General features: G+C 40.6%; 1 protein-coding gene across 9 annotated transcripts in view; it reads left to right on the top strand.

Annotated features, from left to right (window-relative positions):
* The window catches only part of LOC125304699 (probable helicase senataxin), a 30,098-nt gene that overhangs the window by 13,387 nt on the left and 4,586 nt on the right, over window positions 1-12,125 (top strand). For 2 of the 9 annotated variants that reach the window (XM_048259168.1, XM_048259169.1), the window contains exons 3-11: window positions 1,067-1,181; window positions 1,357-1,536; window positions 6,409-6,620; window positions 6,720-6,875; window positions 7,001-7,142; window positions 7,265-7,364; window positions 7,444-7,529; window positions 8,479-8,550; window positions 8,846-8,892. In XM_048259168.1, coding sequence (XP_048115125.1) covers window positions 1,067-1,181; window positions 1,357-1,536; window positions 6,409-6,620; window positions 6,720-6,875; window positions 7,001-7,142; window positions 7,265-7,364; window positions 7,444-7,529; window positions 8,479-8,483 — 996 coding nt within the window. In that variant the 3' untranslated portion in view covers window positions 8,484-8,550; window positions 8,846-8,892. Of the gene's footprint in view, window positions 1-84; window positions 1,182-1,356; window positions 1,537-6,408; window positions 6,621-6,719; window positions 6,876-7,000; window positions 7,143-7,264; window positions 7,530-8,478; window positions 8,551-8,845; window positions 9,002-9,418; window positions 9,527-10,756; window positions 10,927-11,273; window positions 11,367-11,457; window positions 11,635-11,807; window positions 11,907-12,125 lie in introns of those variants that run through there. The other 7 variants (XM_048259173.1, XM_048259171.1, XM_048259177.1 and 4 more) reach the window with 7 other exon arrangements.

Genomic DNA, 12,125 nt, shown 5'->3' with positions numbered 1-12,125 from the left:
ATGTGAATGATAACATTCATTTTTTGTGCATTTTTTGTCATGTACATTCTTTAGCCAAAAAATAGCAAATGCTCAAATTTCATGTAATCATTCACATCATACCATATCATCACATTTTATTGGTGTTATGGATGTTACAAAAAACATAATTTTCCATGGAATTGCCTTATTGCAATCTGCTTACAGGTCTGTTTTCTATACTAGAGCAGAAGTTCTCGATTCTTCCCTCCCCTTCTGCTCTTTTTTTGTTTGTTTGTTTGTTTCTCCTAGCTCTTCATACATGTTTTATTTCATCATTAGATTGTGGAACGGATCACACCTTATTAAGTTAATTTGTGGATTTTAAATTATTTTGAGTAATTTTGTTTTAAACTAAATTGTTATTATAGTAATTATGTTTTTTATGAAATGTGCTTGGAATACAGTCATCAAGTTGGTTTAGAGGTATGGATGCCTGATTGTATTTGCAATTTTTGTACGCTGTTTGTTGTGTTCTAGCCTTTGTTAAACAGTCTCATATTTTTTTTGTACAAACTATTTGTCTCTGGGTCAGGGGTGCGTTTCCCAAAACCATAGTTGCTAACCTGTTAGTTGGCAATGGGAAATTGCATTGCAACCAACAAAGTTGCTAACTTAGTTAGCAACTATGGTTTTGGGAAACGCACCCCAGGATACTTGTAGTTCAACAATGTTTTTGGGGATTGTGGTCTGCATTTGCTAAAATCTTGATTTAGCTAGATCCACAATATAATAGTTAATCCATAGATGTGTTATCTGTCATTATGACTGAAAGTTTGATGTTGGACTGTCTGTCAGTTCCTAAGACTTTAATTAAGTGACCATTCCTTAATTTAAGACTCAATCTATCAGAGTTTAACTTGAGTGTTTCATTCTCATGCTGTTGTTCCATGCTAAAAGCTATATCTAGCATTTCTACATTCACACACACAACGTGGTATATATTGATGGATCAGATTGAAATGAACCCCTTAAATGTATCGAAAAACTTGAATGTATGAGCATAATGTGGTATCTGGATGTTTATATAATCTGGTTTGCTTCACAGCTGGTCAGTGAGTGGCTGAGGGAGGACCGGGTCAAACTGAAGCTGATGGTTCAGTCTGTTGATGACGGGTCTTTGGATACTGGCCTCTTCACTGTCACCAATGCTAATTTTACTGGTAAAACCCCCCCACCCTGTCTTGAATGCCTACTTTCTACACCATCTGCTTCTCTAGTCTTTCTCCTGCATTTGTCTTGCATCTCTATACCAATAAGAATAGTCAGCTGTCTGCCTATGTGAAATAATGGTTAAGTGTTTGAGTGATTCTAACTGTGGGTATGTGTCTTGAACAGCAAATCTCACACCCCAGCAGGAGTCTCAACAGTTCTACCCAAAAGAGGACGACGTTGTGATCCTATGGCTCCCACAAAACACGGCTTCAAATACTTACTCGCACTTCAACGATGAACACAAACCAGATGATTGTGAACCACAACCACACTTTGGTGTCGTATCCCACAGTGAAGTTACAGGTATGACCTGTGATCATATTTCTAGTTTCAAGTTTCTTCTTCTATCATTTTCAGTCAGGTTAACCTGGTCAAGCTGTAGTTTCAAGAGCGGACCTTTTCAGGTCTGATGTGGGTCTTTGGGAGCTTCCCAAACACTCCCCCACCACCTTATTCACTCTTGCCCATAGACTGTAGAATGCTGGATGGGCATTCTTATGTCTTATTGTTATTATTATATGGCCCTGTAGCAAACTGAATTTGGATGAATGAAAATGTCCATGACCAAAAAAGATCCTGTAGAAAAACTGAGAGAACATGGAGGAAATCTAAGATACAAGTTCACCGTTCCATTCTAACAAAAAAAATAGCAAACTATAATTATATATGTGAGATAAGGATCCACTTCTAAACTATAATTATATATATGAGATAAGGATCCACTTCTCTAAGGTAATTGCTGAAAATAATGGAAACTCTAGGATCTAGGATGTAGGCTTCTATAACCCCAAATCAGAAAAAGTTGGAATGTTGTGAAAAAATCTCCAGGCACACTCAGGTGTGAGAAATCACTGCAGGTTTATTCACCGGGAGCAAGTCACTGGCAACAGCACGTTCCAGTAACACTACTCGAAGTTATCTAGGGCGAGACCCCATCTTATACATGTTAGTTACATTGTGGTAATACAAATCCCATGAGTACAATGTTCTTTTCCAAAACTCCTCATACTTGCAGAAATACAACAATACATGTACACTTCTTGGACATGGCATGTGGCCATAAGTCATGTGGCTACTCCAAGTAAGTAAGATAATTGGTCAATACAATATACATCCTTCAGCATTTTCTTGCCATAGTCCATTTCCTGTCAGGATATTGCTAATATTACTGCCTCAGGCAGAATACCCTTAACTCGTGACAAAGGGGGTCACATGACCTTTATTAGAAAATCATGACACGGAGAGAGCAAATGACAGACAAAGCAAAGTTGATGCACAGTATTGAATGTATAGAAAAGCATACACATAATATATGAAAATGTATTGTTAATCACCTCTATGTAATAAGATTAGTTAGTAATCCAACATTTCTACTACAATGTAGAATGTAAAATGTTAATAAAAAACAGAATGTAATAATCTGCAAATCTCTTGCAAAAAGGACACAGACAAAATATCAAATGTTGAAAATGACAAATTTGACTATTTAATGGAAAATATATGTTAATTTTGAATGTGACAACATGTTTCAGAAAAAGTTGGGACGGGGGTAACAAAATGCTGGAAAGTTGTGTAATGATAAAGAAAACAAAAGGAGGAATGTTTCACAACTAATTAGGGCAACTGACAACACGATTGGGTATGAAAAAGAGCATTCCAGAGAGGCAGGGTCTCTTCAAAGTGAAGATGTAGGGGTATTCATCACCTGTGTAAACCTGTGTGCAACTATTTGGGGAGTTCATCATCTACAGGTCATAATATTATTAAAACATTCAGAGAATCCAGAGAAATCTTTGCAAACAAGGGAAAGAGCTGAAAAAACAATACTGGATGGCCTTGGACCTCAGATGGCACTGCATCAAAACCAGACTTGTTTCCAGACCTGTCACTGTATGGGCTCCGGAAAACCTCTGATAACCATTGTCTATGTGCACAGTTTGATACTCAATTCAAAAACTGCAGCCAAAATTGTAACTGCCAAATCGGCCAAAATTGTATTGAGACATGATACAGAAAATACCACCATCTTATCTGGGCCTGAGCTTGTTTGAAATAGACTGAGGTAACATGGAAAAAGGTCCTGTGGTTAGACCAATCAAAATGTGCCATTCTTTTTGGAAATCATGGACTCATTTGGAAGAGGGCCTATCCAAGTATCCAGCCTATCCAAGTATCCAACCTATCCAACATGTTTTAGTGCTCAGTTTGAAATCCAACATATATGAGGGTGTGGAGGAGCATTTGTGCCTACAGCATGGGCATCTTAACATTTTGGCAAAGCACAATCAATTCTGAATGAGCAACATGTATTACCATCCAGACAATGTTTTTTCCAGGGAAGACCTTGCATATTTCAGGAAAACAATACCAAAATGAATTCTGCACATATTTAAACAGCAATTCCTCATAGATAGGTTTAGCATACTGTAGGTGCTAAAATGGCCTGTCTGCAGTCCAGATTTGTCAAATTAGAATGGAATGAAATCGGGGAGGAATGGAACAACATTCCATTCTCAAAACTCTAGCAACTGGTCTCCTCAGTTCCTAAACATTTACAGAATTTTGTTAAATGAAGAGGTGAAGCAGCACAGTGGTAAACATTCCTTGTCCCAACTGTTTTTTGAAACATGTTGCTGGCATCAAATTAAAAATGAACATATGTTATATCTCACTACATCCTCCCTCTCTTCCCAGTTCACACTAACTGCCTTTCTGATTTAAAGCTATGGATGCAAGCTAACTTTCTAAAACTCAACACAGTGTTACGACCCCTTGTGCCCCTTCAGGCCAATGCCGGCCTAGCTGGTCTAATTGGCTAATCACGCACACCTGGTGAAGGTGTGTTGGTATTTAAGGGGTTGTTCTCTCTCTTGATTTGGGGCACTTTTCTGTTGCCGGCACCTCTGGGTTATCTCTCTCTCTCACCAGCGCCTTCTTTCCATCTTGGAACATCATACTGACTTTGGCATACACGCACCCACATGAATACACTTGCATACATGCTTTTACTTTCCCCTAAACATTTTTTGGTAATGGTTATTTATTGCTTTTGGCTTAGAGCCGGGTCGTAACAACAGATAAAACTGAAATCCTTCTCATCAGCCCCAAACCTCAACTGTCCAAATTTCATAGTCTCAGTCTGAACATTGATGGTACAATTGTCAAATCCGCTCCTGTTGTCAGAAACCTTGGCATACTGGTTGACTCCTCACTCTGTTGCGACCCCCACATTAAATCCCTCCTCACTAAAACTGCATTCTTTCACCTCTGGAACATTGCCCGCCTTCGCCCTGTTGCACAGACCCTGGTTCACTCCTTCATTACATTCCGTCTAGACTACTGCAACTCCCTATTCATTGGCCTCCCCACTAAATCACTTCAAAGACTACAATACATTCAGAACTCCGCAGCCAGACTAATCACTCATACCAAGAGATCTGCACATATCACCCCTATTCTTTCTCAGCTTCACTAGTTACCAGTTCTGTCCCGAATCAAATTCAAAATTCTACTCACTTTCTTTCTTTCTTTCTTTCTTTCTATTACTTAATTTATTTATTTATGTATTTCCACATTGCTTGATTTATATATTTTTCTATTTCCACATTGCTTCATTTATGTAGGCTATTTATGTAGATTATTTCTACATTGTTTCATTCATTTAATCATGTATTTCCACATGATTCATTTTATTTACTTACTGTAAATATGTACTGTGCATCAATGAGGTAGCAATGAAAGGATCCTGTTCATGTTGCACAGCACTTGTCATGACATTTTGAGTCTGTTAAGAGGAACAAAGGCACAGTGTAGTGCATGGCCCCATAGCATAGCTTGTAAGTTTAGTGCATGCCCCCATAGCATAGTTTGTAAGCCCTAGACCGGCTGTCTCGCGTCAGACAGCACCGTTTTTTTTTCATGGTTTTACCGACCAACGGTATTCCGTGAACATGATCAACTGAGCTCTGAGTTAAAAATGGCCCGAGTTCTCCTTTAAGCTTCAAGCCCCATATTAGTGAAGTTACCCAGAGAGCTTATTTCCACCTGAGAAACATTGGCAAAGTGTGGCCTTTTTTAACTCAACAAGATGCAGAGAAATGAATCCATGTCTTTATCATTAGTAGTTTAGACTACTGCAATGCACTTTATACTGGTCTCCCAAAAAGCATATAAAGAAATTGTAACTATACAAAACTCTGCTGCTAGACTTTTAAAAAATTGCTCCATAGGCAATGTGGTGTTTTCTATGACTTAAAGGATGCATTTATGGTTTTATAAGTTTTAATATTACTGCAGTAATTATGAGCATTTCAGTTACACATCTTGAGCAGACCAGAGCAACAGTCAGGGAGTGGGGAGCAGGAAGATGAAGACACTAGGAAAAGACATCCTCATATGATGGTCAAGAGAGAGGGGAGGATGTCAGCTGGTCAGGATAAGAGCAAGGCCAAGTAACAGGTGGGCATTGTCTGCTATGAAGTAAACAAGATAAGAAAGCCCTGCTTACACCCAACTGGATAGAGCCAGAAAGACCCAGAGCTACACAGTTTTGTAGTTATATTTTTATGCATGATGGGAAAATGGTTTCCACCAATATTATTAACCCTGTCAGATGTTGATTGGCCAAAAGGTGTTTTTTGAAAATGGCGAGAAGAGGGCACTTCTCGAAGGCCAAGGGGTATAAAAGATAGGCCGCAGCCATCTTTAAGTCAGGTTTCATCGGGGGGCGCCAGCTGATGACATCTCACCTCACCCTATTGCTTGACGGTTGGTCTGGACATCGTTTAGGCTGGACTATCACTGCAATACGATGAATAAAGTTTTTTAAAGCACTAGTTCAGTTATTCAGTTTAGTCTGCATAGCATGGATGCCTGTATTGATGATGCTTTCAGCAGCAGCAAAACACAAAAAGATAAGCAAATAAGCACTCCAGAAAATGTATGATCAACCTTGCAAGGATTTCACTTAATTTTTTCCATGGATATGCTGATTACCGTTATATATTGAATAAAAAAAAACACTATTCATAACTAATGTGGCAGTGTCACAGTGTGTGTGTGTGTGTGTGTGTGTGTGTGTGTGTGTGTTTGTCTTGCGCACACACACACACAATACAAGAGCAGGCTAAAACTAATCCCATACTATTATTCTCTTCTATTTTTGCATCTGGACAGATTTGAGGCGAGAGCTGAAACTGAAAGTACAGACATGTGGCAGTGTGTTGTCCGTTGACAAGCAGCAGGTAGATTGTGAGGTGATTGGCAGTATACGGAGTGCCATGCTGGAGCTCAATGCTCTGTGCCACATTCGCGACAATGCCCTAATCCACACAATCCTGGCACCAGATAAGCACTTTGCACATGTCCTACCAGATTCTGAATCCATGGTAAGAAAGCATCTTATGTCAGCTCTGGGCTTTTGGATGTCAGCATTTTAGTACACATGCATATAATGTAATGTAATTGTTTTTTGCATCTTTCCTTAGTTTGAGAGATGCAATACCGACCAGGCTAAGGCCATAAATTGTGTTCTTTCTATGGTGATGAGTGAACAGCCAACCCCCCAAATATGTATGATCCATGGGCCCCCTGGAACTGGCAAGAGTCACACCATTGTACACCTACTCTATCAATTGTCACAGGTGAGTGTGTGTGTGTGTGTGTGTGTGTGTGTGTGTGTGTGTGTGTGTGTGTGTGTGTGTGTATGCTTTATATACGGATTCTCTCAGTTCACAACCACTGACCAGCCGCCATGTGTATGTTTCAGAAGTTTAGTGCAGCGGACCCCACTGGGCAAAAGCCTTGGCACACACTCGTCTGTGCTCCTTCCGCTGCTGCAATCGACAATCTAATGGAGAAAATCATTGTCTTCTTTCGAAAAATAAAAAGCAAAGATGGAAGGCGCAGAGGTACACAACAGCACACACGTGGATGCTGCTGCTTGTATCTAGTGTAACTGCGTGTGATCATACGAGTGATAAATATTTTTTTTGTTCTGCATAGGCAATAAATAATTTTTTGTTCTGCATAGGCAACTGTGAAGGTGTTAATCTGGTGAGACTGGGCAGTGAGAAAAACATCTCTGGGCTAGCTGAAGTTCAGTTTGCACCTTCTAGCCAAACGGCGAATAGGTGAGGTTCCTCACACAGCTACACACATTGCAAACTGCCCTGGCTCAGTCTCAACACGTTTCCCATGTGGCTTGCATAGAGTGGGATATGCAGGAGATTGCAACTTTGGCGCAGAGGATACAGAACCTGAACGAAATACATGGCAACTCCCAAACTCAAGAGAAGGTAAGGGTGTGTGTGTGTGTGTGTGTGTGTGTGTGTGTGTGAGTGTGTCCAATTCAGACAGAGTTACATTTACTGACATCAGGCAATGATATAATTTAATGACTGTGACAAATTTAGGGTCCTATCTGACTCTCAGCGCATCGTGTCGCCAAGTGTAACACAAGTCTTCTTCCTAGCTTACGTAAGCGCACCCATGGGCTTGTCAATAAAAAAGATATATGTAGTTAGCTGCATTATTTAAATAGCAGCTCATCAGTGTTGGGAGTAACACTAATATATTTACAGCTTTTTGCTGTCATGCGGTAATGTAAGACATTGCAAAAAATGTGGGTAATATTTTACTCAGTTACAAACTTCAGTAACACACGTCACAATGCATTTTAACCCGAAATTAAATGCTGTTTTGTTTTGATACATATTCACAAACAACACTTCGAAAATAAACAGAGGAGAAAAAAATCTGCGCAAATAGTAGAACGATATCTCCTGTTACTGGTTGAAAATGACTGTGACTGGCTGCAGCAGACTCGATGGACATAAGCCTACGCTCATTATTTTCAGTTTGTCAGAGACAAGGATATGAAGAACATAATAGTTATGTGCACTTTGTGTGCGAAACCAAAAGATCTCTCTATACCTTGCAAAATAGCACAATTATTTTTTTAAAGAATTGAGGGTAATAAGCTGCAATAAAAGGTTAATTGAGCGTAATAAACTGCATTTAGAAGGTAATGCAATAGTAGTGTAATGTCTTACAATTCAAAGACAATAATATTATAATTTAACAAATTACTTTGAAATGGCAGTAATAAGTAATACATAATACATTAAGTTTTTGAAGTAACTTGCCCAACACTGCTGCTCATTACCTCAGGGGTTAGGAAATGTTTGAGTTTCTTCTGCTGGTTTTCTTTATTCATAGCACTAACTTGTTGCTGCTTCTCTGTAGCGTAACAAAGTGCTGGGGAAAAAAATACAACTGGAGGAAAGGAGGAAGACACTCTGTGACCAAATGAAATGGGTAACCTCATACACTGACATGCATGTGTAGGGTACATTTGTGTGTACACACACACACACACACACACACACACACACTCCACACACACACACACACACACACACACACACACACACACACACACACACACACACACACACACACACACACACACACACACACACAAATGGACGACTAGGCTTTTAAATTCAGTGACGACTGCCACTGACTCACCATGAGTCTTTTGCCCAACTAATGTCACCACCACTGGCTTTTAGCCAATTAAAAGGCATTTGTGTCCGTCTCTTGTCCACAGTGCAATAGCGGGAAAGAAAACGTGCAGCGGCTCATACTGCAGGAGGCCAACATCATCTGCTGCACCCTGAGCACCAGCGGAGGTGTCGACCTGCAAACGGAATTCCCTTCCCAACTTCAGGACGATGTGCCATTCAACTGTGTCATCATTGATGAGGTGAGGTGAGGTGAGGGATTGGCTGTGGGCAATCTACTGGTGAAAGTCCGCAGTGTAGTCACCCATAGCAATGTATCCTTATTGCACGATTTCTGTGTGTGAGTGTGTGTACTGTATGTGTGTGTGTACATGCAAATGTACCCTACACATGCATGTCAGTGTATGAGGTTACCCATTTCATTTGGTCACTATAGGGAGCATGCAAATATGGAGACGAAGATGTTTTGTTTATCCTTAATGTGCTGAGTATTATAAATGGAAGGACCTGTAAAAGCATGTGAGCCATGTAGACCTGTCACCTTATTAATGACTCTTCCCAGAGTATTTGGATCTTGTTTTCCTTGCTTGCCTTTCAGATCCAAATAAAAGCATTCAAATGTGTGTGTGTGTGTGTGTGTGTGTGTGTGTGTGTCATAGGCTGGTCAGGCCAAGGAGACAGAGACTCTGATTCCTCTGCTGTTCCGTTGCCCCTCGCTTGTCCTGGTGGGAGATCCTGAGCAGCTCCCACCAACAGTCAAATCACAGGTATTGTCTACTAGGCAAGGATGAGAATATTTTCTAATTTAGAGACATTTACGGAAAGACTAGCTTGCAGATGACACCGTCTCAGTCCAAGGATCCAGTCATAAAGAACACTGCCCTAATAGTTAAAACAGGTAAGTAAGTAAGTAAGTAAGTATTTTATTTATATAGCACATTTTTCTAGCCTGGGTGCCAGCCGAACTTAGCCTCACCCACAACATGTAAGGTAGGGAAGTTCTGACTAGAATTGAGTATGACGACATCAGGCTGGCATTTTTCATGCACAGAGTGCAACACAAAGCGCTCAGGTAGGAAGTGGAATCCACGGGAAGCAGTCAAGCATGCTCCAAGGTGCACTGCTCAGGATCAGGATATCATTGGGCAGGTGCAGAAGGGAAGAGCAGGGCTTGGTCTTATACCAGCTGTAAAGCATGCGGTAAGTCTAAGCCAGCTTTATTCCGGAAACAAGAAGAGCAAACTACACATTCAGCAGCGGTGTCTGAAGTGAAACAAGGACAACGGATGAACTGGTGTGGTGTTGAGAAGGGAGAGATTAGCTGGAGAGAGCTATTGGCCAGGGATGATAAACACATTCAGTTCATTGCAGGAGCCACCTATGATGTTCTTCTAACTCCACAGAGCCTCAGTCAATAGGGTGGGTGAAGGTGGAAGCTGTAAGCTATGTGTGCGTTATGGCTCTGTGTTCTCTGCTGGCAAATTACAGGGATCAAGGCCTTGTGTCTGCATCAAGGGCTTGCGGTTTGCCTGGTTATGATGCTGATCTTATCATAAACAGAAGAATTTGTTAATTTGTGGGACACCAGATACTGTGGAGCCTTCTGTAGATGTTGTGGGCTTAATTCAATGAAACACAGATATAGGAATGTGCCTGCTTGAAAACCGCAATGACATGCTCTTTAAGGCTGTTATGTTGGTGATGTTCATATGGTCATATAGGTTTACCCAGAGTTTTTTTTTCCAGATTTTTTATCCTTCAGTTATTTTGTGTCAAGGATTCCCGGGACACTGAAGGATCGGGCACACTGTGGCACATCTTGTTAAATTAGCATTAGTTTGTTTCTGATGGTATCAATGCATTGCCTGGCGCATTGTGTGTCACACAAATTAGAGCCTGAGGAATGTGCTTGATCAACTGTCTGGGAAAATCAGTCAGTATTTCATCAACGTGCGTGTGTGTGTGTGTGTGTGTGTGTGTGTGTGTGTGTGTGACAGAAAACAAAGGAGCTCAGGTTTGACCAGTCACTGATGGATCGACTTCACAAGTGTGTACAGCTACTGAGCCCCCCACACACCCACTTCCTGAGTCAGCAATACAGGATGCACGTGGATATCCAAAACTTCCCATCCAAATACTTCTACGGAAACTTACTCAAGGCGGATAGGTGAGATGCACATATTTACTGTCCATGCATGTCCTAAAGCTAATGCTTGACTGATGGCAAATGAATAACGGATTATAGGATTGACACACGTTTGACATCAGTCAATTAACAGAAATCCTTTTGCACAATCATTTCTATCTGTCAATCCATCAAAAAGGAATGAATGAATGAATGAATGAATGAATGAATTTGCTACAATAACTAACCACAGGAAACCCTAAAAACCTGCATAATGTGAGTCAGTAATATTTTGGGGTGCACCGATACAAAACCTGACATATTTCACATTGCAGTCATAGCTCAGTTTTCGGTATATTTGACAGATACAGTTTGGGTATGTCTTTCAGAACGATCGCTCAGAGTCGCTGCTCTAGTGACTGGGCTTGTAAGTCCTACAGGGTGTTTGATGTTGCTGATGGACAGGAGATGAGAGAGAGGGAGTATGTCATCACCTTAAAGAAATGCATTTAAAAAATAAGCATGTGCTGCTCCATTACTTATGTTGACAATTTCTCTGTGTGTGCATGGCAGCTCATATTTCAACCCTAAGGAGGTGGAACTGACTGTAGAGTTGGTACGGTTGGTCACTAAGAGGTACCAGCTCCGCAATCCCGGCAAGTCACTTGCTGGGGTTGTTGGGGTCATAACACAGTGCAATGCACAGAAGTTTCGGATTTGCCAAGCCCTCCAAGGAAAAGGCTTATCAAAGTTAGTGTCGGACCACCAAACTTTTTCCCACTCTCAATCCCACAGTATCACTAGATGTCTTAATGTTGGGTTTTGGGGGAATTGTTTATTGTTTTTACTGCATACACATTGAGTGTTGTACTGTATGTTCATTGAATTGTTGTTTTTGTGTCTTTGTTTTGTCTCCATGTTAGGAAAGTGGTGGTGGACTCAGTCAGTAGATTTCAGGGTAGAGAGAATGACTGTATCATTGTGTCCTGTGTGCGATCCAGCAATAAAGTGGACTCCACCGAGTAAGTCTGTGTCATTGTGTACACATGTTCATCTGCAAGCAACGGTACTTGTGTTTTTTTAAGATTTTTTTTTTCAAGGCTTTGTTACTTATTTTGAATTGGAATTTGATGGTCGTTGTGCTCTTCTGCAGCTATTTTGTATATGTTGTACAGTATATATACCCTGGAAATCCAGAGTTCTCGCGAGACACTCTGGCAAAGAGCAATGATGCACGTTAC

This window comes from Alosa alosa, chromosome 12 (assembly GCF_017589495.1).
Source record: "Alosa alosa isolate M-15738 ecotype Scorff River chromosome 12, AALO_Geno_1.1, whole genome shotgun sequence".
Lineage (NCBI taxonomy): Eukaryota > Metazoa > Chordata > Actinopteri > Clupeiformes > Clupeidae > Alosa > Alosa alosa.
This window is presented reverse-complemented; position numbering and strand designations above follow the sequence as displayed.